The sequence below is a fragment of the Oryza sativa genome, chromosome 5, assembly GCF_034140825.1.
Source record: "Oryza sativa Japonica Group chromosome 5, ASM3414082v1".
Classification (NCBI taxonomy): domain Eukaryota; kingdom Viridiplantae; phylum Streptophyta; class Magnoliopsida; order Poales; family Poaceae; genus Oryza; species Oryza sativa.
This window is the reverse complement of record NC_089039.1, coordinates 21,861,405-21,888,703: the sequence shown is the minus strand read 5'-3', so window position 1 is coordinate 21,888,703 and position 27,299 is coordinate 21,861,405. Positions and strand designations below refer to the sequence as shown.

The window sequence follows — 27,299 nt, the reverse complement described above, 5'->3', positions numbered from 1 at the left end:
TTTTCAGTGTTTTAATCAAGATTAAGATAATTGCACTTAAATTTATAAGAAAGATTAGTTTCCGAGCCATCTGTTTTCTTCCTTTCTCTTATTTCTACCTATCCTCGTCCAGATGGTAAAGACAAGGAATGATCCCCGTGACTCCAACGACGCCAGTGGCAGCGAAGAGCAGACAGATGAAGCTCATACCAGTGGTGCACCTGGCAGCAGTTCATCTCCGCCGCCCGAGAACCCAACAGTCACTCAGATGATGACAATGATGATGCAACAGATGCAGCAACATTACCATCAGATGTTGCAGCAGGCGCAACAGAACCAGCAGTTTGGTCCTCCACCATCACACGTGTCCAAACTGTTAGACTTTCTTCGTATCCAGCTACCCACTTTCTCAAGCACCACCAACCCAATGGAGGCCAACGACTGGCTCCGTGCTATTGAGAAGAAGCTGAACCTACTGCAATGCAACGACCAAGAGAAAGTTGCTTTTGCTACACACCAGTTGCAAGGTCCCGTTTCTGCCTGGTGGGATAACTACATGGTGACCCGTCCAGATGCAACGGAGGTTACTTGGGCAGAGTTTTGTCAAAACTTTAGGAAGGTACAGATTCCTGAAGGGATTATGGCACAACAGAAGAGAGAGTTCCGTGCATTGCAACAAGGAACCATAACGGTTACAGAGTACCTGCACGAGTTCAACCGCCTCGCGCGCTACGCTCCTGAGGACGTGCGCACCAATGCTGAGAAGCAGGAGAAGTTTTTGTTTGGGCTCGATGATGAATTGACCAACCAGCTAATCTCCGGAGTCTATGAGGACTTTGAGAAGCTTGTGGACAAGGCAATCCGCCAGGAAGAGCAACGCAACAAAATGGACCGAAAAAGAAAGGCAGCTCAGATCAGCTTTCCTCAGGGGAACAATCAGAAGCCTCGCTTCATGACGGGACAGCTAGGTGGGCCTTCCACCCTGATCGTCTGTCAGCACCGTCCCTATCACCCGAGTAACTTCAACAACGACTACAACGGTGGCAGTCACAACAACAGTAAGCAGCACAACCACAACTTGACTCCACCCCCACTAATGGCACCAGCTCAGTTAGATCCGCCAGCTATGTCAGCTCAGTCAGAACAGCCCAAGAAGGGGGCTGTAGGAAAGCCAGGACCCTGCTTCAACTGTGGCAAGCACGGCCACTTTGCTGGCAAGTGTCCGAAGCTGAATCGCACTGGACCCAGGTTCATCCAGGCCCGCGCCAATCATGTGTCTGCAGAGGAAGCACAGGCAGCACCAAAGGTCGTGTTGGGCACGTTTCCAGTGAACTCATATCCAGCAACAGTTCTCTTTGATTCGGGTGCCTCGCATTCTTTCATTTCCAAAAAATTTGCTGGGACACATGGATTATCGGTAGTGGAACTTAAAATACCGATGCAGGTTCATACCCCTGGAAATGACATGAGGACAGCACACTACTGCCCCTCGGTGACTATAGAGATCAAAAGATCACCGTTTCTATCCAACCTCATCCTTCTCGAATCTAAAGACCTAGATGTCATTCTCGGAATGGATTAGTTGACCAGAAACAAGGGAGTGATTGACTGCGCAAGCCGCACCATCACCCTAACCAACGACAAAGGGGAGAAGATCACCTTCCGTTCCCTAGCGTCGCAGAAGTCCGTAGCGAGTCTGAATCAGGCTGCTATTGAGGGTCAGACAGAAATAGTGGAGAAAAGTCCCAGGAAGTTGGAGGATATTCCTATAGTACAAGAGTATCTTGAGGTGTTCCCAGAAGACCTCACTACAATGCCACCGAAGAGAGAAATCGAGTTCCGGATTGATTTGGCACCCGAGACTGCTCCAATTTACAAGAGGCCGTACAGAATGGCAGCTAATGAGCTAGCAGAGGTCAAGAAGCAGGTTGACGAACAGCTGCAGAAAGGGTACATCCGACCGAGTACTTCACCTTGGGGTGCTCCGGTTATCTTTGTGGAGAAGAAAGACAAGACCAAGAGGATATGCGTTGATTATCGCGCCCTTAATGAGGTCACAATCAAGAACAAATATCCGTTGCCCAGAATTGATGACCTGTTTGATCAGCTAAAAGGAGCTAAGGTATTTTCCAAGATAGACCTGCGATCAGGCTATCATCAGTTGAGAATTCGGGAAGAGGATATTCCCAAGACAGCCTTCACCACTCGGTATGGGTTGTTTGAGTGCACGGTTATGTCATTTGGACTCACCAATGCACCGGCTTTCTTCATGAACTTGATGAACAAAGTGTTTATGGAGTTTCTTGACAAGTTTGTCGTGGTATTCATTGACGACATACTTATTTATTCAAAATCAGAAGATGAACATGAGGAGCATCTCCGTCTGGTACTCGAGAAATTGAAGGAGCACCAGCTATATGCCAAGTTTAGCAAGTGTGACTTCTGGTTATCGGAGGTCAAATTTCTGGGTCACATCATTTCTGCTCAAGGCGTGGCAGTGGATCCATCAAATGTGGAGTCAGTTACAAAGTGGACCCCACCAAAGACAGTTTCTCAGATCCGGAGTTTTCTTGGACTTGCGGGCTATTACCGTCGGTTCATCGAAAATTTCTCCAAGATTGCCAGGCCCATGACACAGTTGCTAAAGAAAGATGAAAAATTCAAGTGGTCAGCTGAGTGCAACCAAAGTTTCGAAGAACTCAAGAAGAGGTTAGTCTCTGCACCAGTTCTAATTCTGCCAGATCAGACAAAAGACTTCCAAGTCTACTGTGATGCATCTCGCCAAGGGTTGGGATGTGTGTTGATGCAAGAAGGCAGAGTGGTCGCATACGCTTCGCGATAGTTGCGTCCACACGAGACCAATTATCCCACTCATGACCTTGAGTTGGCAGCAGTGGTTCATGCTCTGAAAATCTGGCGGCACTATCTTATTGGCAACCGCTGTGAAGTATACACTGATCACAAGAGTCTGAAGTACATCTTCACTCAGCCTGACTTGAATCTCCGACAGCGAAGATGGCTGGAGTTAATTAAAGATTATGACATGGGGATACATTATCATCCAGGCAAAGCAAATGTGGTAGCAGATGCTTTGAGTAGAAAAAGCTATTGCAATGCCTTATGCACTGAAGGCATGTGTGGCAAATTGCAGCAAGATCTTGAGCACCTAAATTTGGGCATCGTGGAACACGGGTACGTAGCTGCCCTAGAGGCACGGCCTACGCTCGTGGATCAAGTCAGAGCAGCTCAGGTAAATGATCCTTAAATAGCTGAGCTAAAAAAAGAATATGAGGGTCGGAAAAGCCCGAGATTTCCATGAGGATGAGCATGGCACAATCTGGTTGGGAGAAAGATTGTGTGTGCCTGACGACAAAGAACTGAAGGATCTCATACTCACAGAAGCTCATCAAACTCAGTATTCAATTCATCCCGGCAGTACTAAAATGTACCAGGACCTCAAAGAGAAATTCTGGTGGGCCAGCATGAGAAGAGAGATAGCCGGTTTCGTCGCACTCTGCGATGTTTGTCAGCGAGTCAAAGCAGAACATCAGAGGCCCGCAGGACTGCTACAACCCCTTCAGATCCCGGAATGGAAATGGGAAGAAATCGGAATGGATTTCATCACTGGTTTGCCCAGGACATCGTCAGGGCATGATTCAATTTGGGTAGTCGTGGATTGCCTCACGAAAGTTACTCATTTCATTCCGGTGCACACTACCTATACGGGGAAAAGGTTGGCAGAGCTGTACTTAGCAAGGATCATGTGTCTGCATGGGGTACCTAAGAAGATAGTATCTGATCGAGGGAGTCAGTTCACTTCAAAATTTTGGCAGAAACTGCAAGAAGAATTGGGGACTCGTTTGAATTTCAGCACGGCTTATCATCCGCAAACTGATGGTCAGACCGAAAGGGTCAATCAGATCTTGGAAGATATGCTGCGAGCGTGTGCACTCGATTTTGGTGGAGCATGGGATAAAAGTCTGCCTTATGCGGAATTCTCTTACAACAACAGTTATCAAGCCAGTTTGCAAATGGCACCGTTTGAAGCGTTGTACGGACGGAAATGCCGCACTCCGCTCTTCTGGGATCAAACTGGAGAACGCCAATTGTTTGAGACGGAAGTATTAACTGAAGCAGAGGGGAAAGTCAGAACCGTCAGAGAAAGGCTAAGAATTGCGCAATCTCGACAGAAGAGTTATGCTGACAACCGCCGAAGAGAGCTTACTTTCGAAGCAGGGGATTATGTGTACTTTCGTGTCACTCCGCTTCGGGGAGTACACCGCTTCCAAACCAAAGGCAAGTTGGCACCACGCTTTGTGGGACTATACAGGATCTTGGAACGCAGAGGTGAAGTTGCTTACCAGCTTGAGCTCCCATCTAATATGGTTGGTATCCACGATGTGTTTCATGTATCTCAATTGAAGAAGTGTTTGAGGGTACCTGAGGAACAAGCTAGCTCAGAGCACATTGACATCCAGGAAGATCTGACTTATGTGGAGAAGCCGATTTGTATTCTTGAGACCAGTGAGAAAAGGACCAGAAACAAGGTGATCAGGTTTTGCAAAGTTCAGTGGAGCCACCACTCAGAAGAAGAGGCCACCTGGGAAAGAGAAGATGAATTGAAGGCCGCTCATCCGCACCTCTTCGCCAGCTCTTCCGAATCTCGGGGTCGAGATTCCGTTTAACGGGGGTAGGTTTGTCACGCCCTGAAGTTCCCCTTTCCAGCTTTAAAATTTGTAAAATAAATCGTCCGAAGAAATTGTTCTTTTTAACCTAGAGATGAATCCCTAATTAATAAATGCAAATAATAATCGGAATCGACATGTGGAATTTTTTCTTGGATTCTACATGTCAAAATATGCTAACAGGATTTTTAGTGGAATTTTCAGAGCCTTGGAAATAATTTTAACCAATTAAAATGAGCAAAGGGCAATATTAAATCCCTGGAAAAATCCTTTCTTCTTTTTCTTTTTCTTTTTCCTCCTTTTTCTCTCTTCTTGGGCCGTCGGCCCAGTCCATTCGCCTCCCGCGCCGGCCTTCCCTCGGCTGGGCCGGCCCAAGCCGACTCCTCCCTCCTCCCTAACCCCTCCGGGTCACCGACAGGTGGGGCCCACCTGTCAGCCCCTTCTTCCACCTCCCGCCGTCGAAACCGCCGCCTACCGCCGCCGGTTTCCCCGCTTCCCGCGCCCACTCCGCCCGTGCCGCACGCCCACGTCGCCGCTCACCTTCCCCACACCTCCCGCTAGCTCGCGCGCCCGCAAACGGCGGGGGATTTGCTCTTTTCCCTCACACTAGAGTTGAAGTTCTTCTCAGTTGGAGCCGTCTCAGATAGGTTGGTTCCGTCGCTGCCGTCAAGGATTGCCTGTGGAATGGAGTCGCCTTGCTGCTGAAGTCAAGCTTCCCGGTTTAGCTCGCTTTTATCTTTTCCGCTGCATTTGTAATCTTTTATATTTTTGTAAGACGTGGATCTGTATGTCAACAATTATCGTTTGTGTACCCTGGCTGGTCCTGGACAGGGGTTTAATACACATTCAGCTTATAAATTCTGGTTCGTGAATTTCTGGGCGTGACAAAATACTATTATCTATTATATACTAAAAGTTCATTAAACTTCTTACAAACGTTCTCAAGCCGCCACGTGGACTCCTATAAACGATCCTAAACTGCCACGTGGAGCTCTAATAATTTAAAGAAAATTATGAGAAAAAAGAAAAACAGCTAACCATCAGTTTTTATTTAAAATGGTGGATCCAATATTGTTGACCATCGGATCAAAACTAAATCCACCGTCACCCTTCTATGATGGACCCATACATACGTACATGGACCAATTACATAAGGTAGCTGCAGCACTTATTTATTTTATTTATTTGATTGCTTGATTTATCATTGACATTAGGCAGGATAATTGTGTATGGCCTCCACGCACTCGATTGTCCAGTCCATGATTTTATTTCTAATTACACGATATACATGTACACCATAATTTGTTATCATAAACTATTAAATTTATTTTTCATGGACACCGATCTGAGTGTGAACGTGTACGCACTAGGGATTTACAATAGGAGTAATCTTGGTGCTGTAAATAAACAATTATTTTTAGACGATCTACAAGTTTAATTTATGATAGAGTAAATTTCACTTTGATCCACCTGATCCACCTAAAGTGATCAAAGTGATCAAGTAGCACATTGGACTAGGGCTAAGCCTATATTTTCACTTTGTACCACCTATGCAATAGATGATAAAGATAGGTGTTGCGAAGTGAAAACATAGACTTAGTCCTAGTCCAATGTGACACTTTGGTCACTTTAGATGGTGCAAAGTGAAATTTACTCTTTATGATACACTTGAGCAGCTACAGTTTTTAAATTAAATCAACATTCAAGACCATGTTGGCTATTTTTTTTTTACTACTAGATCATATTATATCTTACCGGTCCCCTCCTACATATCTTATATAACCATATATTCATGATACATCGCATTCCAAAAATAATTATTACACAGTTATATTTAGCCATCCAATCATATTCATAATAGGCTATGTGGAGCCTTGCACACACTCTAAATGAAATATTCACATATGGATTGTCTCTTAAACTATGCAATTATATTAGGCTCAAGAAACCCATGTATTTAGTGTAGCCTCATGTCCTACCTAATACATCTGTCAGAAAACAATGGGCAACCTAATATTAGTAATCCAATTAAAAAATGAAAAACACTTTGCTTTTACTTTATAGTTAATTTGGTAGGCATGTTTTCTAAACAAATAAGTCTACTTTTTATTTAGATGAAGAAGATTATAAACAATTACTTATAGAAATTATTTAAATATGATATAGTATAAAAGTAACTAATATAGGTTAAAATTTTATAAGCAATGCTAATGAAAAAAATTGTGGATAAATCGTACTTTTAAAGTGTGGTAGATATTCTCTGGTTAATATTCCATCTTTATCAGTTTCTCAAACCCAAACTACGATGCATGCCCGCGCATTCGCACGGGCTATCTTACAAGCTAATCAAAAGCATGCATCGGTTAGGCCCAGCTTGTTATATAGCCCAATTATCATTAGATTTGTATACATGTATGTCTTACCTAATTGAATGTATCTGTTCTCGCTAGTTGTGTGTTGGGGATTTTGAACATGTTGACCAAGAAGAACAATGTGTTTTTCTTAATATTTAATACTCCCTCCTTCCCTAAATGTTTGACGCCGTTGACTTTTTAAAACATGTTTGACCGTTCGTTTTATTCAAAAACTTTTGTGAAATATGTAATACTATATGTATAAGTATATTTAACAATGAATCAAATGATAGGAAAAGAATTAATAATTACTTAAATTTTTTGAATAAGACGAATGGTCAAACATGTTTAAAAAAGTCAACGGCGTCAAATATTTTGGGATGGAGGGAGTAGATGGTTGCTAGCTAGAAATTGACGGTGATGATATTTCTTAGACAAACTCGTTTATATGATGATATCTTTTATAACTTACATTCCTTAATGGTAAACGTGCAATCCATGATATTTCTTGCATTTATCTTATAGATAAAGTAGAGTATAAAAAAACAAGTTGGAAAAACGACCATGAAGGGTGCAGGCGTACATAACAGTGACTTTACGACATCAAAAGAGAAGAAAGGGGCTAAAAGCTAGACTGGAACTTCAAAACTTGTAAGGAATATTTTTTTTCGCAAAGTCAATATTTAAATTGTTTGACTAATAAATAAATTAAAAATATATGTGTTCATTCCATACATGTAGTATTGGAGCGTGTATAATAAGATACTAAATAAGTGGGTTACAGGAGCGTGTATAATAATTACTAAGTTGGAGGAGATAGAGAAGAAAAAGTGGGCTACAAATTAACAGCCATCTACAACACTAGCTCCAAAAAGCTATGTGAGAGAACAAAGTAGGGTCAGGTTTTAATAGAGTAAATGTATTATATAGGTAGACTATTCAATTGCCTATAAATGATATAGCAATATATATAACCAGCAATTGACATGACTATTAGCGTTGCTCTCGCTAGATTGGTATTTGAAACTATACCATCATCATCACGTTTTTTATTATACAGATCAAAATATCTCGCTAGACTGCAGTACCTGAACAAGAAACTCTGTCCACTGAACATCATCGACGATCCACAAGGCCATAACTTGCAGATAGAAAATACTCCATTGTCATAAAATATAATAACTTTTAGCTTTCAAAATTTATCTCAAAATATAACAATTTTTCTATCAATATTCTCTTTTCAACCAATTACAATCCTCCACTATTCACTTTTCATACCTATCTCCACTGCTCAAACAATCACAACCATCCATTATTCACTTCTATCTAATTTTTTAATAACCGTATCCACATCTAAAAATACTTATATTCTGGGATGGAGGTAGTATCAATTTATAATGGAGTTTACAGAAACTTATCGCTGTCCTGTGACACCACAAAACACTCCTAGATCTGCCCCTGGCTGCAGTAAAAGCAGTACCTGAACAAGAAAAACTCTGTCCACTGAACATCATCAACAACCCGTCAGGCCACAACTAGTCTTCCAAGTTGCAAACCACCCGGGACGAAGGGTCGAAATGCAGTGATTCACCGATCTGTTCCGAGAGAAACCATGGGCGGCTCGGCTGCTGCCCACGATATTTTCCCCGTCCCTCCCTAAGACAGTGGCAGCGATCGATCGCACGCTGTAATCCAACGCAGCTCCACAGTCCGCGTCGCATTCAGATACAGCAATCGTCCGTCCTACAAGCAGCGACCAACCATTACGTACAGACGCTGCGATACGGACACGTGCATGGTCTATACCAATATACGCGGATGACTCTTTTCAAACACAAAACTTTTCATCAGCTTTTCGCATGATGTGTACGTAGGAGCATCCACCTACTGTACTCTGTAAAGAAAAGAAAAAGCTAATCCTAATTATGAATCTGATACATATGTGTCCAGATTTATTGGCAGGATTGAATTTTTTATAAGACGGAGGGGTAAGGTATCACCTTATTCTGGAAGAACTGAAAAGGTAAAGTAGAGCGTCTTTTTGCGGGCGAACCGTACTGGCGTCTGACACGAACCGCAGCGAGGACGCACGACGCACGGGCGGGTGCGCTCGATCGGTCCAGGACTCGAGGCGAAGCGAACAGATGAAAACGCAATCCTCGTCATCATCATTATTATGTCGTGTGTGTGGCCCTCTCCGACAGGAGCCGGACCGGGTAGCTTCAACTTGACATGTGAAGCGGTGAAAGCAGCAGCAGCAACAACATCAGCGAGTGCGTAGGTGATTCCGCCAAGACTGGACGCATCGGCCTGTGCAACCCAACAGTGACTCCGGCCGGCCTAGCTAAAGCTAGCTACTGGTACCATTCCCGCAAAAAAAAAAAAAAAAACTAGCTACTGGTACCAGACAAACCGTGCAAAATTGCACGAGTTGGATCGGAGTAGCTAGCTTTCCGAGGAGGAGGAGGAGGAGATGAAGCCGATAAGGTGGGAGTAGTACCCGTTTTTTTTGACAATTTGGTCATCTAAGAAAACTTATTTCGAAACTAACTCTCGTCAAAAACTTCAACCAAAAATAGGCCGTGGACTCAGCGCCAATCCCGTTGGCGCTAAGGTCCAACGTCTCAGCGCCAAATAATACGGCGCTAAAATTTACCACGCTAGCAGAGTTAATTGTGGACGTGGCATGGGTCAGCGCCAAAGTGTTTGGCGCTGACCCCATGTATGTAATAAGTAATAAGTAGATAGTGTGCTATTTTTTGTCATGATTTATTGATAGTGCAGTGGTTGAACTACTTGTATGGTTTTCACCATGTCCCAAGTTTGATCCCCCATGTCTGCACTCTTTTTTTGGTATTTCTCTGTTGCCCATATAAATGCGAAAAAAAAGGTGCAAAGCTCAAGATTCGAACCCAGGTCACCAACTAGCCAAGGGATGGGCTTCACCACTGCGCTACACATCACTACTTGATATCAAAAATATACTTCACATACTTAAGAGCTATACGGAGGTCAGCGCCAAATGCATTGGCGCTGACCCTACGCTACGTCGGCAATCCGATCAACTGTTGATCCACGTGGGCAAGGGTTCAGCGTCAACGGAATTGGCGCTGAACCCACGGCCTATTTTTGGTTGAAGTTTTTGACGAGGATTAGTTTCAAAATAAATTTTTTAAAAGGACCAAATTATCAAAAAAAAAAAAAGAAAAACGGGAGTAGTACTAGGTTAAACACATGTACAGCTACACGTGTTCTGTGCTCGGCCATGTGCGGCATCTCGCTTGGATTTCCTGGCGCGCGGGGTCGCGGCAGCGGGCAGAAGGTGACGCCTCGCTGTTGGGTCCGGGGCGCGGTGGGCCGCCGCTGGTCCATTTGCGCCATTTGGTGAGGGGTGACGGTACGGCGGCGCACTGTGAGCCGCTGGGCCGAGGATTCGACGCGCGGTTGACCTCGCAACAGGGGAGGCCTCGGCTGGAGCAAAAGCTACGTACCACTCGTACTCCACCACCTACCCTATCTATCCCAAATAAACCAAATTAATATAGAATGTGACTCATTTTATTATTATCAATTTAATTTTTTCTAAATTCGTAAATGTTAGTATGTACTATATCCGACGGACTACCTTATCTATACATTATATAAAGTTATAACCCACTAAGTCTAAAGCTCAACATACAACCATGTCACATCATCACCCACTAGCAATAATTGCATGCAAGCATACAACATCATCTATAATATATTTAATTCTACAAATCAACATACAAGCATATTAAATCATCACCCTTACATCATTTGCATAATATTTTAACAAATCCATCTATCATTTTTATGGTATTTAACATAAACTTATCAATATGTTGAAAAAATATAGGCAGCATTGCTTAGTAATCCCGTAGCAAAACGCGGGGAATCACCTAGTTTTCAAAATAAAGATGTTTCTACATCAACATCTCCTCTTTGTTGGAGTTAAGATATTAACTTTAGCCTATAAACTAATCACTCTTAAATTACAAAATAAATTCTCTGATATGTCGGATTTGAAGCCATTGAGTCTTCTTGCCTTTCTTCTTCTTCTTCTTCTTCTTTCTATTTCTCTTCTCTCTTCCTCGCTAGATCACGCCAGCCATCGGGTTTCCACCAGCACTGTCCTAAGACAGCCGAACGAACCCCTTCTACCACTTAAGACAATCGGTCGCGAATAAGGGTTTTAGATTAGATAGCGCAAGAGTTGAGCGTCTTCTCCTCCTGCAATTGGTTTTCTTTTATAGCACTGTTGGGGTCCGATAGCTTATCTCGAATTTAGGAATCAAGAGTTGTTTTAACCAATCACAAAACAACATGTACAGATTTGTTGTCCTAGGATGGGTCAAATCATAGGTAGCAATATTTTGAGATGGAGGAAATATCTTCTTATTTGGTTCGGGTTGTGGGCTCATCCGAAAAATCAACCAACACTCTTAACCAATCACAACCATTGTTCATTTAATTTTTTTACCTATTTTTTCTCTTATGAACCAATAAGAACTTTTCTCCTATCATTTTAACATACTTTTTTAATATTTATATTTTAGGCTAGAGATAATAGTATATTAGTATACAGTACTAGATATTAAGTTGATTTATTCTGATAAGGGCATAAGGCCATCGCTCGTTGGCTGCGAAGATCCACGCGAATCGGACGACGATAGGGACGGCCTCGTACCCTCGTACGTACCGCCGGCCTGTGCATGTGACGTGCAGGGGAGAGCCCGTCGATGTGGAGACATTCTGGGCGCGGGTTTCGTTCGATTTATAGCTGAGACATCAATTGTTTTCGGGCCGGCCGGTGTGTCGTGTCTCCCCTGTGCGTGCGTCGCGGAGTTCCGGGACACCGTACACCATTATTGCGTCCATTTGTCACGAGGGCACACTGTTTGAAAAGCAGACGGCACCAGAGACACAGAGAGAGAGAGAGAGAGAGAGAGAGAGTACTGCCAGCGACAAAGCTGGAGCATCTTGTGATATCTACGGCCTCGAGCCCTATTTGTTCTTATTTTGTGTAATAGTACTATATATATATAACTTCACCTGCATATATATGGAGTATGCTCTATACTTACGTGGTAAACGTACGAGTACGTATAATTTGTACGGCATCATTTGAAACTTTGGAAAATTTTGGAGAACAACATGGGGACGCCCGGACGGGGGGGTTGAGTTGTCACCATTCCACACGTACGATGGATGGATGGTGAAGTTCTCTTCCCAGCTACTTTCTCCGTCTCAAAAAAATAAATCTAAAATTGAATGTGACACATTATAATATAATGAATCTGGACAAAGATATGTCCAGATTCGTAGTACTAGGTTGATTTTTTATAGGACGGAGAGAGTAGGCAGCTAGTTGTTGGTGATAAATTAATTTCTTTTCGTTATTGAGGAAATGTCAAAATACGTAATAATCATCTAAAGTGGAGTGAAATTGGACAACGCCGGTTTGACTTAAAGCTTCGATGCCTTAAGCTGTGTTTAGTTCGTGTGCTAAATCTTTTTTAAGTATATGGATAAACATTCGAAGTATTAAAAGTAAATTAATAACAAAACAAATTACAGATTCCGCCTATAAATTGAGAAACGAATCTATTAAGCCTAATTAATCCGTTATTACCAAATATTTACTGTAGCACCACATTGTCAAATCATGGCGTAATTAGGCTCAAAAAATTCGTCTCGCGATTTACATGTAAACTGTGCAATTGGTTTTTTTTCCGTCCACATTTAATGCTTCGTGCATATGTCCAAACATTTGATGTGACGAAAAAGTTAGAAGTTTGAAGAAAAAAATGTTTAAATCTAAAGACGGTCTTAGTTTGTGTGTGTGTGTGTGTGAAGGGAATGCCTTAGATGTGTCTAGCATTAATTTCAACCTCAAGCCTGACCTGCTGCAGTTTATTTTGCGCATAGAATCACCACTCAATTCAGTGGACACGACACAATAGTGCTTGATTCTTTTAGCCTTCTTTTTTTTTAAAAAAGGATACTTTTAACCTGAAAAAAATATCAGAGCAGAAAAGGGCACAATAAAAATCAAGCTTGTAGTTGGGGGCGGGTAACCTTCAATTCTCGCGTGCATGGCTAGCCTGAGACCAGCCCATATCAAATTCGTAATGGGCTAAATCCATTCTTAAATGCTGTCCTAGATGGGCCCAGTCTGGCCTAACTCCTCGAAGGAATAAGCTCACTAGAGGTCCCTCAACTTTACAGCGAGATTTTTTGAGGTCCCTTAACCATAAACCAGGTCCTATGGCAATATATATGTGTGGTTTCGCTGACGTGACATCCTAGTCAGAAAAAAAATAATAAAAAAAATACATGGGGCCCACATTCCAGCCCCATCATCCTTCTTCTCTTTCCTTCCCCAGCCTGGGAGAGAGGGAAGGCAGCCCGATGCCAGTGGGAGAAGGGGTGGCCGGCGCGGGAAAGGGAGGGGGAGGCGGTAGACGTAGCCGGCGGGAGAAGGGAAGAGACGGCCGGCCGCGTCGGCGGGAGAGGGAGGAGAGATGGCCAATGGCCGCCGTTCTAGCTTGCGGAGAAGCGCGCCCCGCGACCACCCATGCTGCCGTGTTTTGGGAGCCGTCGGACGTGTCGTTGTCGGTGGGGTGCGGCGCCGAGTTCCTACCCGCGTGCGGCTGCGACTCGGTGCCAACCGGCTCGCCGGCCTCCTCTTTCCCCTCTCCCACCGGCACAGCCGGCTGCCGTGGTTTCCTCCTACTCCACGGCAACAGCGGGGGCCTCCTCCACCGTGGCAACCGCAGGTTGAGAAAAGAAGCAAGGAGAGAAGAGAAAGAGATGAAAGAAAGAAAGAAAGAAAAAGAATAGATGTGGGACCCATGTCATTTTCTCTCACTTATATGTGGATCCTACATACTTTTTTTAAAAAACTTGTTTGCTGACTAGGATGCCACATCAGCGAAACTGGACATCTATACTGCTATGGGAGCTAAATTGCATGATTTTATATAGTTTAGGGGTGAAGATTTCTAGTATTAATGATTAGGGATGCCAAACAAACTCGGTATAAAGTTGAGGAACAGTAGGTGAACTTATTCCCTCCTCAAATGCGTACTAGGCCTGAGACAGTTGGGTCGAATATCGATCTCCCTGAAGAGAAGACTGAGGCAGGCGTAGAGAGGGTTATACGCAAGCTCCTTCGAAGGTGTAAACTAGGTGTCAGGTGAGCTTACAAACTGCAAGTATTGAAGATGTAAAGTAGAGTAAAGTGTATTGTCGCTCGGTCACTTCCTAAACTTGTTTGGTCTCATCCAGATTCTTGAAATCTTAAAATGTATATTTTAGGTTCTCGAATTTATTAAATAGTATCATTTCGGTCCTAAATTATGACGACCCATTTAGGATCCTACTTGGTGTTTATGTGACGTGCCACATTGACACTAAAGTGATATGTCACAGAAATGTTATGGTCACAAATTTTCTTTTGCTTTCTCTCCATGTTTCCTTCTTTTTTCCCTCTTTTTTTCTACACCAACGGAAGGAAGAATATAAGAAATATGGGAGATTAAGGGGTTGTTGAGATTATAGCTAAAATAAACCTTATAAAATTTTGACAATGTTACTAAAATTTTTGCAAGATTTTCTATGTATTTACTAAATTTTGATAGCAAACTAAATATAGTCACTTTTTTTTATAACTTTGTCCAAAAATAATATCGTTGAAAATATCATCAATCTAAATATGCTCGAGACAATAAGTCAATGACCGCATGGTATGTCAAATGAGCACAATATAGGATTCCGAAGGAAACATGATAGTAATTTGAAACTGAAATGGAACACTTTAACAAGTTAAGAGATTTGAAAATATATTTTGAGAGTCTGAAAATCTGGATGATACAACGAACAATTTTAGGACTGGTAGGGCACGTTACTCTAGACAAAGTAGACATATACTCCGTAACTCGTCAGTCACTCGTTCGTTGTGTTCGATGGGCTCACGCCTCCCCCGCGATCCTCCGCCCGTCCGCCGCCGGCCGGCCGCCGCATGTGCCATGACCTCGCAGCGCCGTCCTGGTGCACGGCATTTTTCCTGCACACGCAGTGTGGAAATCCAATCCAATCCAATCCAATCCAATCCAATCTCCGCTGACATCTCCCCACCCCACGCCCACACACCCACGCTCTCCGTAGCATGACACCAAGAACGGCGGCGGCGCTGTCAGGTCGTCTACTCCGCGGCAAGAAGGCAGTGAACCTCGCACCAGAGCAGGTCCCGAAGCTGCTAGCTACGCTCGCGTCACCTGCACGGCTTGAGGAGGATGGCGCTCGTCTCCGTCATCCTCCCGCGCCCGCCACCCGTTCGAGAAAATTCCTCGCCGGGATGACGAGGTGGGCGCCATCCGCGTGCTCTTCGACTATATGCGCCGCGCGGGATGGTCTCTCGGAGGTACTGTGGATCAGTTCTCTGCCGCGCGACGCGGCGGCGTGCCCGTTGACGGCGCCACGGTGTCCTGTGTTCTCAAGGTTTGTGGGTTCGGTGCCGGACAGAGTTCTTGGGTAGCAGCTGCATTGCCTGTGCGTCGAATGTGGGCATGATCGAGGTGAGGTCAGTGTCGGTACGTCGCTTGTACATGAAGTGCTGCAGCGTCTGTGAGGGGAGGGAGGTGTTTGAAGGGATGCTTAAGAAGAATGTCGTCACGCGGACATGCTGACAAGTGCGTTGCTCACACAAATTGCATCATGGTATCACACAGAGATCAGTGTTAATACTAGAGCATTGGTTTGTTAGCATTGCCAGTGAAAGTCAGGTTGCCACAAGTGGTATAATTGCTTTGTGCAGAAACAGTAATAAGCTTGCTCTCATTACCTTCTCAAGTTTCGGCATGCTGGATTACAGGAATCTGCAGCTACATTGGACCACATAGATATAAAAGTTCTTTTCACTGGCTCTGTTATGCATTCATAATCCACAACAAGCAGTTTTACTTGTGTTTTAATACTGGAGTGGCTCAGCAATGCCTGTGTAAAGAACAAAACTGTCCTAATTTTTAATGTATCGGCAATTTGATGGCCTCAATAACAATATAGGGCATTGTAAACTGATGGACTATATTCAACAAGGACAGGTTTAAAAAATGCCATACAGTAGTCTCTGCAACATTTTGTTTGAGGTAAACAACTCATGAGAAATCACCTCCAGAAGCTCAACTTCACTGTAACTAGTCAGATCCAGGTAATCCACATTTTCTATCTGACTCAACCATTGCAATGGCAGTTTCTCCTGTAGGAGGCTTCAATTGTGCTTTTCTATAGCTGCTGTTGCCTCCAAACTATAGCTTTAAGTTGTCTAGAATAGTAGAATGCATGTGAGACATTTATAGTTAATATCCTCTTGGAAATAATTGGCATACTCAGTCCTTTAAGTTGAATGTACTCGTATATATAAATAAAAGGATAGAGTACATTGATAATCACATATTCAGCTGTATTAAAATTCTTTGACAAAACTCTTTGTACATATATTTTGATGCTCTTGTTTGCAGTAGAAACATTGTTTCTTCCGCTGTAGACTTCTTCCTTTTTATTATTTTTTGGTATCTTTTGCTTCAGGTTTACTTTGGAGGGTTGACAGGGGCAAGCAGGGAAAATTAGAGGTGAACATCATAAAGCTATTATTGATTACGGTATGATTCCTATTGTCCTATGTTCAAATATGTATCACCATGTTTGTTTCAATAATATGCTTAAATGTGCACATGTATACATATATGGACCATTTACAATCATTATTTGGGAAATTGGAGTTGGCCTAAACTTTGGCCTGGTGCACCTCCTATCCTATTTCCTCACACTTCAATATAATGCATATGCTACTGTCCAATTTTAAAAATACAAATTTGCAAAATTTAAGAAGCAGCAATGGCTAGAAAACAACTGAAAATTTCTCACATGAACTTGTCTGGTTCCAGGGGTAGGCCCTATTTCACCGATCCATGGTTACAGTATTTAATATACATGCTCTGTCATCACATCTGAATTTTCCAAAATAACATTTTCCATTGCCTGGAGCTTACTTTTCTTTATTAACCCATTAACAGTTGTGATCTTCCTGATTGTTTGCCAGTCCTAAACAGCACCACCAGTTTATTCACATAAAAGTTGTTCATAGTCATACTGAGTTTCAGTTTCCATTGTACTTGCAGCTGTCTCATCATCTGAACTCTCGCTTCATAGATCACACGCAATAAGATGCATTTGGTTTGATTAGTTTGAATGCCATATCCATAAAAACTTTGAGGAAGAGTTGAATCCAACTTACTTTATGGAGTAGATGATCAATCCAATGGCTACCACTGCAAAAGCTAGATAGTAGAGCCAATTAACCTGCGGTTGCACATAACAATGTTGATGCATTATACATCTAATTTACCCCGCACATATTCAGAACTGGAAAATTTTCACCTGCTGATGATAGAGGAAAACTCAAATGGCGACCGCCCAAACATCAGTTGTTAAAAGTGAGAGGTTAAACATAGTTGCTCCACTCATCTGCAAGAGTTGTGCTATCAGAAATTCAGAATGGCTAACTGAGACACTGTTAGATGACCATGGAAGCCTTTTTGAACTAGTAAATGGGGATGTGATATGTCCCAAGATGTCATTTTCATCACTAAAAAAATGTCTGAAGTCTGAACAACTTGTAGAAACTTAACCTTAAGAACGAAAGGAGCAATGGAGCTGAACACTAAAGATGCTACTGCAAATCCAATGAAGAGACCTATCTGGAACAAAGAGAAGGGTTGCGTTTTCATGCCGATCAAATCAATCAAATGCATGATTCATAAATAATTGTACGGTAGGTTATTAGTTTCTTACCATTGTTGGTGACCACCAATTAATTGTCTCTATATTCTTCCTCTCAAAAAGAGATCTAAGGTTTATTTATGTAGGGGAACATGAACTTTGCTTCATGAGATTGTTGATCCAGCAAAATTGTCATGACAATTAAACTAATGAAAAAAAAAACAAAAAATAGTCCTGCTCCTGCACCTATTCATGCCAATTTTAAGAAATGATATTTTGGTAAGGATACAGCTGAATTCCAGTGACAAGCATCCCAAATATTCCAAGCATCGCAACGAATTCAATCCTGTCTTTGTTCTTGACACAGTATTCCTGCACATTAAGGTAGAAGATTTTATTTTAAATCATGAGAAATTGGCACACATATTGGTGACATTTATATATTGACACCACTAACCTCCCCAACATTGCTAAATGCAAAACAAAATGTCGCCACAATGATAAGGGCATCCCCCAGAAGTGGTCTTTTACTTTCATCTGCAGGAATTTTTGTTACTCAACCTTTATTGTAGTAAACTTTGCTCTGGAAATCGGACACAACATTCCTTGCTCATAAGGATCATAATTTTTTTTGCCTCGTCACATCCTATATTGTTTTCTTGCCATTTCTTTTATGATCACATTACAGAAAACCACATGTAGTTCACATTCTGAGAAGCTAGAAGTACCTACTTACCCTGCACATCTGAATAATTTGAATCCGAGAGGAGTACCAGGGCAAGTCCAGTCATGCAAGTCCCTGCTCCTACAAATTGCCACAAAGAATATCTTGTGCCTAGTGCAAACCTGGTGAGGATCATGACCCATGTGATGGTCCAACAGTTCAACAAGTTTACGCTGGTGATATATGAGTAGTGATATGCCTTGATCGCTGAATCACAAGTTTTTAAATGATGATTATTCAGATAAGTGAAGCATTTACAGAAATTAAACACTTCTTTTGTACATATCTGCCATTTGGTGACAAAAGTTCAAACTTTATCATGCATAATGTACTTACCTAGACAATTTCCCTGGACATCAATGAAGGCCAGGGCGAGGTACCAATACCATGGCATCTGCAGGGCAGATAAACAGATCAGCGAGTTATGATTTATCATCTATGAATCATGTTAACAATTGAAAATTCATTCTTGTGTGCAACCATGCTTACTAGAAACTTGCGTTGTCGATGCAGGAGAACTGGTCCATAAACCAGGGCCAACAGAAGGTACGAAAGGAATGATTGCGTAAATGGTGCATCAGCTCCTGCAAATGAGGGTCAAGCTTTAGCTTTATAAAATGACTTTGTGATGGATTATAAACCGGTGAGAAGGATAGATTATTCAGTACCGAGGCTAGAAATCTGAGACGTGATAAAGCTGCATACTGCCATGGAGAAGGAGACTAGCTGCCCGAGGAACACTAGGAACATCATGCTCCACGGCGCGCTCTTGTTCTTCATGAGTCTGAGTACGGTTCAAGGAAATCCAAGGTTATAGTTGGTTCAGAAAAGCATGATATACCTTTGACCATGCTTCTTTGAAGAACACCTTTCACGTGCTTTCAGAGGAGGAAGGAAATGGTGAAGAACACCCTCTGGTATTATAGCCTTTCTACTTCTTCTGATCTTCTCAGCCCTCTGAGCTACGTCTTAATGAAAAATTGAAAATCCTTTGGTTTTAGGAGAAGAGAAGAGCAGGCGATGCTGCACTGGCAGGAGAAGCGTGCTGTGAACAGGGGGGAGAATGGAGTTTCGAGTGGTTGGTATATTACAAATGCTTTGATGTGGTATACTCCAAGGTTTTCTGTGCTCAGCAGGTCGGCAGCCGTCCAACTGGTAACCGCTCTACAGGCTAGAGGGATCCTAGGGCCATGCTTCCACAAACTAAGGACCTTTTTCGATGTTGGATCAGCCACAGGAGGAGGAGTACCCAGGTTAATCTCAAACGATCCTAAGCTACCGAACAGATGAAAGCTCACATTCTGACAAAACGCAGCACCTTTTCCCTCTGAAACAACACTTTGCAGATGTCTTTCTGATGCACCATGCTCTTGCTTGACGTACGTCGTAATGGCTATGGGTTTCATGCACGATAGCGGAATAAGATTCACATTGATTTTGCTGAATGGTGCCCCCAGGTATGTGGTTTTGCCTTTTTTATGGTTCCTTTGCCTGGATATTTTTTTTACATTTTAGTCCTTTTAAAAACTTATTTTATAAACTAATATATGAAAAGACTCATTCTAGTAATTGGTTCTTTTTCTCGGTGCCGAGAAAAGTGTTCATTCCTAAAATAAGTTTGTTTAGGGATCAAAATAAGTTTTAAAAATGCAAAAAATCCAGTCGGCTTGCGTGTGCCTTTATTTTTGTTATGCGTCAATTCCTATGTTTTGGCAAACAAGGACTCTTGACTCTTCTTGAGCCTTGTAGCGTCAGTGTCTATCAATGCAGTATCACGTTGTTCTCACCAAGGCCATGCTAACGTCAAATGTCTATCAAGGCATTCGAGGTTGCTAGCTGGATCGGCAAGGCTGTTGAGGCCACCGTATTTGTTGCTTCGTGACATGCGTGATAGCCAGCAAAGCATGGTTATCTTGCTGACACGTGTGCCAGCAACCAGCCTACAGGCATGGATGATGGCAATGATGTGGACGGCAGATAGGAAGAGTTTTAGCCGTGTGGATCCAAGATGGATTCAGTTTTAGACCCCATTGATTAAAAGGAAATTCATAGAAATTTTAAAGGATTTGATTCCTATAGAAGTTTTTTCTATATAGCCCTTTGAATTAAAGGAATGAATCATATGGAATCCTATGAAATTCCTATGGAATGCCTCTTCCCATGTAAATTTTGGAGGAAACTTAACATGAGGTTCTAGAATCCTTTGAGTCTTTATCTCTCTTCAAATTCCTATGTTTTTCCTGCGGCTCAATCAAACGGTCATTCCTATGATTTTCCTGTGTTTTGCAATCCTCTGTTTTACACCTGTATTTCTATCAGAATCCTATGTTTTTCCTATTCCTCCGTTTTTTCATTCCTATGATTCAAAGGGGCATTATTGTTGCATATTATCTGTAGGATAAATTAAATATTTTAAGAAAAATATGTAATAGCAATTTTAAAACAAGTGTTCCAACAATATAAGTAGAAGAAAAGTTTAGGACTTGGAGTTACGACGACCGGCCGTGAGTCGTCGTAACTCTGATACGCTGTATATGCTGGATCGGGGAGGAGCGCCCGTAATCAGTGCCCCGGAGATGTAGGCTATGGATGAACTCCGTTATCAAATATCGTGTCCCGGTGTCGTCATCGTGTTTGGATCTCCTATGGCGTTTCTTCCGCGTTTGGTTTCCGATATGATTTCGGGGCCGGTTTTATAACAAGTGGTATCAGAGCCCAAGGTTTGAAACCCGGAACATTTTCCATGGGTCACATGGTCGAAGCCCAGGAAACAAGTCTTCGGGGTCACATGGGTTAATGTGACGGGGAAGATTGTTGGGCCCGATATGTGACGGGGGAGATTGTTGGGTTTAGTCCCACATCGGTAATTGATGATGGGGGAGCACGGCTTAAAAGGTGGGGGCGGTCCTCACCCATCAGACTAGTCTTTTGGGTTGTGTAGGCTCAGGACCTAAATTTGTGGCTCCGGTTGGGTCTATGGTGGAGCAGGCCCAATGTGACCTGGGTGGCCCACAGTTGGTGGGCCGGGTGGCGCACACTAACATCACCTGTGTCGAGCGTCACGCTGGACTGGCCTATGGCCGCGGTGCAGGAGTTGAGGCGGACGGAGTCCGCTGGCAGTTGGTCCGCGAGCTGCGACGTGATGGCGCCGATGCCGGCCTCGGTAGCTCATTGTCCCCGAGGGCGAGGCGCTTGAACACGAGCTCGAAGAGGCGAGACAACGTGTCGAGCGCTGGGTCAAAGAATATCCGGCTAGCAACAGCCATAGGAATCGCTCCACGATGGACGGTGAGAATCCAAGCTTCTCCAGGTGCCACGGCGTGGTCGTCTCTGGCGACGACGGAGAGGATGACCTCGTCTCTCGCAGCACCTCGCCAGAGCCGTACGAGCTAGTAATTTCTCTCTCCACTGGTTTTAGATGGGGATCGAGTGGAGATTGAGCAAACAGGGGCAATCTTGTCAATTTTAAATTTCTCTCTCCACTCTTTTCTCAAGTATAATAAAATAATGTCTCGAGTGTCCAGTAGCTAATTACCACATTTTTATAGTATCCACAAGAAGATACACGTTTTTTGGATGTCTCACGGCAAATGCCACAAACTTTGAGTGTCCTGTAACAAATTTTGCCAAAAAACTTGATATGCTGACAATACGGCACGTGTATGCCAAAGTGTCTACCTTTAATTTTAAGTCACTTGAAAATACCCACAAATTTTAACTATTTTAAATGGCTGAGATCATATCAAGATTTGTGCAAGAATAGTGATCTTATCCTCTTTCCTCCCTCCTCCTTCCCATAACTCAAGCGAAACGACGATCCAGCGTCGCTGCCTCCCTTGGCCTCGCTGTCATCGACAAGCCTATTTGATTGGCCTCCTCCCTGCTTCTTCAGTCTTCACCCTCCTCCTCTCCAAGCTAGGTAGATTCCCCCTCCCTACCATCTTCCCCACTTTCCGCGCCCCGTGCTGCATCACACGTGCCCTTGTTCATCGTTCCACCACAAGGGCCCTAATAGAGACACCACCCTCTTCGCCCATGACCATCCCTCTAAGCCTAGAGACACCACCCTTCTTCGCCCTACCCAACACCATCCCCCATCCCAACCTTAACCCCAAATTCTAATATTTAGGTCCTCTACCAGAGTTAAGATATCTCTGACATAGGCAAAGAGTAGGAACTAGCCGTTGCTAGAAGAAGATAGTCGTTGTCATCATTGTCGAAAAGTTACCCCTCCTTCCTCCCTCCCCCCTCCTACCTTCCTCCCGGGGTTGAGGCATGAGATCTAGAATGGTTAGGATGTAGGAGTGATAGTGGTGTCTCCAGTGGCATAGGGAAGACTTGCGGGGTAGGGACATCTTGCTGTCATTTGGCTTTTCCGCAGTAGCACCCATTTTTCGTGTCACGTTGTTAGTCTACTGATACAACGGAAATTTTTTCATTTTTCTTCTTTTTTATAAATGCACACAAGTATACACTATATTTATGGATATGGGTAGAACCCATGACTCTACCATTGCACTAATGGTGCTTTCACATTGATCACACTACGAAAAAAAATATTGTGTGCTTTAAAGCATGGTACGTACTGCTAGCTCCATGTTGCAGATGTTAGGACCGAGCCATCCATTTGTACGAGTACAAGTGTATGACTCTATTAGGGCTCATTCGATTAATCCCCAAGAGGGAGGGATTCTTGGGGATTGAGAGGGATTAATTTCAATTTCAATAGGTGAGGAAGAAATCTTCTCCAAATCCCCCTCAATCCCATAGAGGGAGGGGTTAACCGAACAGCGCATTAGATAGATTGCCCTTAGCCTCTATTATATGAATTGACGAAGCAAATTACACCAATTGCTAGAAAACTCAGATAATTTTGGCAACTACTTTTATATCTTCCAATTATTTCTTTACAACACCAACAATTATATATGTGGGGAAGCATTATCTGTATGGTGGTGCCATAACATAACTCTACCCACTGTAGTTCAAATTATGGTATCCACAAATATGATAGTGTGCATACTTGGTTAGTGCAGAGATGGAAAGTTATACTTTCATTTAAAATAACTTGTATATGTATCCATGCCTCCAATATGTTCAATTTGTTGTTGCTTACATTTGTTTTTGAAGGATATATAGGGAAAATAAATTGCCTAATACACCCTATTGATAAAGCAGGGGTTTCAAAAAACAAAGGAAAACATATATATACAAGGATTCTAAAAGATCTCTCACAAAACACTTAAGAGAGCTGGACCTTGGTGGCAGGCAGATGACAATGGATCATCAACTGGTTGTAGTTATAGAGGGCAAACAAAACTCCGGTGCTTTCCCCCTAGCATATTCTTTTTTTTTTTTGCCCTTTGTAACCATATGTAATTATGCCCAAATTCAACACCGGGAGGTGACTTTGTACATTGACCCCCACTAACAGATATGAACTTCCTCCTCTTGTTTCCTTTCTTGGCTGTCGTTCGAACCAATTCCTGTTGAATTATTCTCTCCTGGAAGTTGCTGGTATTGGGCTGCTGCTTCTGTATTTGCAGTTGTTCTTGTTCCACTGTCCGAAGAATGGTCACTTCATAGATTCCACAATTAAATTTGTTAGGTTTCTACGACATGAATGGATGATCTAGAAATATTTGAGCAAACTTACTTCAGCGAATAGATGATCAATCCAATGGCCACAACTGCGAACGCTATATAGTACAGCCAGTTTATCTGTGGGTTCATGCCTGAAACATGTTAGCATACAGTGTAACACACTATAATCTCGTCCAGGTATGTGGCAGAATTTTTCACCTGTTGGTGATAGAATAAAACTCGAATGGCGACTGCCCACATGTCGGATGTTAGGAGTGAAAGGTTGAACAATGTTGATCCACTCATCTGCAGGCATAATGATCGTGAGAGATTAAGAGCTGAAGTCATATTTACTGTAAAATCATAATGAAAGGGCCTTCTGACTGATATTGATTTCTGCATCCTAGCTAGGTAATATTATCTCTTCTTCATATGATCAGGTTATTCAAGTAAATGACAACTACTGCTACAGTTTGAATTATAAGACTTTTAAGTTTGTCCTAAATTAAACTTTCAAGTTTAACCAAATTTATAAAAAAAACTTAGCACTATCTACAACACCAAATTAGTTCCATTAAATCCTCATTTGAATATATTTTTATAGTATATCTATTTTATATTAGAAATGTTGCAATATTTTTTTTATAAATATGATCAGACTAAAAGAAGTTTGACTTGGAATAAACCCAAATCGATGTATAACATGAAATGGAGGAATTACTTGATTAGACCATACTCTTTTTTTTCTGTGATCCCCTACGAATTTCCTTCCTAACTCATCCCTACTTGCGACCATTTCCTGCCTAATATGATAAAGAAACTTAACCTTAAGGACAAAAGGAGTGATGCTGTAGAACATAAATAGTGCCACTGCAAATCCTGCGAACAGACATAACTGAAAATTGCAAAAATAAAAAATAAGAATAAAAAAAGACAAAGCAAGAGTGAGTCCAACCAGTTCAAATGTATTGCATGTAAAAGAGTGTCTATCTAACTTAATTGCAACTGTAGTTTACCTACCATTGTTGGAGACCAGGCAATTGCAACTAAGTTCTTCTTTTCAAATATTAATCTAATTTTTGTTAGTTAAAGGTAACGCGATTATTTGTAAGGACAAGAGAAAATATAAAATGATGATCATGGTAGTGCAACGATTATCTGTAACAAGTAGAGTAGTGAATTGTGCTTTGTTGAAAGGATACATCTGAATTATACTGACAAGCAACCCAAAGAGTGCAAACATGGCAACAAATTCAACTCGATCTTTTTTCTTGACACAGTATTCCTACACATTTGAAGGAAGATGAAATGCTTGTTAGAAATTATGAGAAAATATCGCTGGCATCAGCAGGATATATAGGAGTACAGGAATAATGTATTGCTAACCTCACCAACATTGCTAAATGCAAAAAATATTGTCCCGGCAATGACAAGGGCATCTCCTAGAAGTGGTATTTTACTCGGATCTGCAGAAAATTAGTTTGCAGAAGTTATTCATATTCACACAAGATTTTTTATGAAATATCAGCAGTATTCATCCTACTGTTGCTAAAGAAAAGATAGCCTAGTACCTTATAGGTATTCTAGAGAAATTCAGAAGCAGATTTTAGCATGTGAGGTTCACTAAGTTACTGTCATTACTTTTTGTTCAAAAGATGAAGCACAAGTCTCGGCTCTACCTATTCTCAGAAACTTCATCTTAAATTATTTATTACATTGCTGAAATTCTAATTTTATACCCTTTTAATATGTTGGAAATGACATCCTAATATTATCAACTGTACTGAGCTTTTAAGCAGCTATTTTCCAATTACCTTGTGCATCTGCTGATTTTGAATCTGAAAGGAGCACAAGAGCAAGCCCTGCCACACAGGTCCCTGCCCCAACAATTTGCCAGAAAGAATATCTTGTGCCCAATGCATACCAGGTGAGTATGACGACCCAAACAACAGTCCAGCAATCCAACAGTGTTACGCTGGTGATGTACGAGTACTGGTACGCCTTGACGACTGCATCAGAGTTGCAGGATGACAACATGTTGAGTTATTCATCACCATTCACCAGGAGCTAGCACTAGCAAAATCACGTTTTACTATCTAACTGAACAGTTTTGGTACTATGGATTTATACAGAGCAAACTGTACTCACCAAGATAATTTCCTTGGACATCAATGAAGGCCAAGGCTAGGTACCAATACCAAGGTATCTGCAAGACAATATCCCCAATCTCAGTGGCTGCAACTGCAAGATACGAGTCGCGAGACTCACAACAGTTTCCCTTTGTCTGTGATTCTTGTGATTTGTGAACCTATGCTTACCTGCAGCTTTTGCCGTCGTTTCAAGAGGATTGGCACATAAACCAAGGTCAACAACAAGTACGCGAAGAAAGACTGCGTGAGCGGCGCATCAACCCCTGCACAAGTATATCCATGAGAATGATAATCAAATCACCAAACCGCTTTACCAGAAACTGTCCATTTTCGTGCGTGCGCGGATATCAGCGTTGAATGGAAAATTAACCAAGATGAGTGAGTGATTTGAGTGAGTACCAAGTGTGGCAATGAGGGAGGAGGTGAAGCTGGAGACGGCCATGGAGAAGGCGACGAGCTGGCCAAGGAGGAGCACGAGCAGTAGCCCCCATGCATCCTTCCCCTTGGCCTCCATGATCGTGAGCACCATCCGCGGAAGCCTCGGATCGGGCTCGATTTCAGAGGCGAGATTTTATACGGTTTGCGAAAGAGGAGGAGAAGCTTTCTCTGGAGCTTAGCAGGAGAAGAATGGAAGGTGAGTGCAGGACTGTTAGGTGGGGCTCGTGCCATTAACTAAACAAACAAAGGTTAGTTGAGCTCGAGAGCATCATGTGCATTTCTCTCTCATCTATGCACACACAGAGAGAGAAAGAGAGAGTCTCTCTCGCTGTCTCTCTCTCTCTCATTGTTGATCTGGATCTTGAAATCTTGTAATTAGCTAAGCAGCTCGTCATTTGCAATAGAATAAGTATCTTGTACCTCAATTGGCTTAAAAAGTATCTCCCCGTCTCAAATATATTTCTGAAAAAAATATATAAGATGAGGATTGAGATGAAAATTAAATAAAAAATTGTTGTGATTGTTTAGATGAGGAGGTGGGTGGAGAAATTAAATGAAAAATGATGTGATTAGTTAAGGTGAA

General features: G+C 42.4%; 3 protein-coding genes and 2 long non-coding RNA genes across 7 annotated transcripts; 3 read left to right on the top strand and 2 right to left on the bottom strand.

The window, feature by feature from the left end:
* The first annotated feature begins 406 nt into the window (after window positions 1-406).
* Window positions 407-1,443, top strand: LOC136356679 (uncharacterized). Its single transcript, XM_066310923.1, has 2 exons — window positions 407-1,343; window positions 1,424-1,443. Exons 1-2 carry the CDS (start codon window positions 407-409, stop codon window positions 1,441-1,443), a joined length of 957 nt encoding a protein of 318 aa, XP_066167020.1.
* A 14,668-nt stretch (window positions 1,444-16,111) lies between these two features.
* Window positions 16,112-19,193, top strand: LOC107281153 (uncharacterized). Its single transcript, XR_001546315.3, has 3 exons — window positions 16,112-16,250; window positions 16,628-16,701; window positions 19,059-19,193. It is a non-coding gene; the product is annotated as an uncharacterized lncRNA (long non-coding RNA).
* Window positions 16,734-19,604, bottom strand: LOC107275954 (uncharacterized). Of its 3 annotated transcripts, XM_066310754.1 has the most exons (12): window positions 19,414-19,604; window positions 19,214-19,329; window positions 19,035-19,129; window positions 18,882-18,939; window positions 18,558-18,752; window positions 18,279-18,358; window positions 18,111-18,193; window positions 17,894-17,948; window positions 17,731-17,799; window positions 17,480-17,566; window positions 17,337-17,401; window positions 16,734-17,243 (listed from the first exon to the last, which is right to left on the bottom strand). In XM_066310754.1, the coding sequence occupies exons 2-10, from the start codon at window positions 19,323-19,325 to the stop codon at window positions 17,501-17,503; spliced, it is 813 nt and encodes a 270-aa protein (XP_066166851.1). In that variant the 5' UTR covers window positions 19,326-19,329; window positions 19,414-19,604; the 3' UTR covers window positions 16,734-17,243; window positions 17,337-17,401; window positions 17,480-17,500. The 3 variants fall into 3 exon arrangements, with proteins under 3 accessions (XP_066166851.1, XP_066166850.1, XP_066166852.1); XM_066310753.1 differs by having other exon boundaries at window positions 19,214-19,464; XM_066310755.1 differs by having other exon boundaries at window positions 17,731-17,795; window positions 19,214-19,464.
* LOC136356583 (uncharacterized) lies at window positions 19,550-24,028 on the top strand. The gene is made up of 3 exons (XR_010741553.1): window positions 19,550-19,798; window positions 19,892-20,002; window positions 23,724-24,028. It is a non-coding gene; the product is annotated as an uncharacterized lncRNA (long non-coding RNA).
* Window positions 23,598-26,920, bottom strand: LOC4338935 (uncharacterized). Its single transcript, XM_015785352.3, has 11 exons — window positions 26,678-26,920; window positions 26,447-26,541; window positions 26,277-26,334; window positions 25,943-26,137; window positions 25,515-25,594; window positions 25,331-25,413; window positions 25,149-25,200; window positions 24,955-25,023; window positions 24,348-24,434; window positions 24,202-24,266; window positions 23,598-24,123 (listed from the first exon to the last, which is right to left on the bottom strand). The coding sequence occupies exons 1-11, from the start codon at window positions 26,805-26,807 to the stop codon at window positions 23,973-23,975; spliced, it is 1,065 nt and encodes a 354-aa protein (XP_015640838.1). The 5' UTR covers window positions 26,808-26,920; the 3' UTR covers window positions 23,598-23,972.
* Window positions 26,921-27,299: the final 379 nt, after the last annotated feature.

Bases quoted from the DNA above. Each gene is read 5' to 3' on its own strand.
- LOC136356679 (XM_066310923.1), top strand. From the start codon at position 407: ATGGAGGCCAACGACTGGCTCCGTGCTATTGAGAAGAAGCTGAACCTA. The intron at 1,344-1,423 runs GTGCCTCGCATT...ATACCGATGCAG, and splicing joins AACAGTTCTCTTTGATTCGG to GTTCATACCCCTGGAAATGA.
- LOC107275954 (XM_066310754.1), bottom strand. From the start codon at position 19,325: ATGAAGAACAAGAGCGCGCCGTGGAGCATGATGTTCCTAGTGTTCCTC. The intron at 19,130-19,213 runs GTACTGAATAAT...CCTCATTTGCAG, and splicing joins GTCTCAGATTTCTAGCCTCG to GAGCTGATGCACCATTTACG. The intron at 17,949-18,110 runs GTATCCTTACCA...AATAAACCTTAG, and splicing joins CTTGTCACTGGAATTCAGCT to ATCTCTTTTTGAGAGGAAGA.
- LOC4338935 (XM_015785352.3), bottom strand. From the start codon at position 26,807: ATGGTGCTCACGATCATGGAGGCCAAGGGGAAGGATGCATGGGGGCTA. The intron at 26,138-26,276 runs GTGAGTACAGTT...ACTCTGATGCAG, and splicing joins TGTCCAAGGAAATTATCTTG to TCGTCAAGGCGTACCAGTAC. The intron at 25,024-25,148 runs GTAGGTAAACTA...TGCAATTTTCAG, and splicing joins TTGCCTGGTCTCCAACAATG to TTATGTCTGTTCGCAGGATT.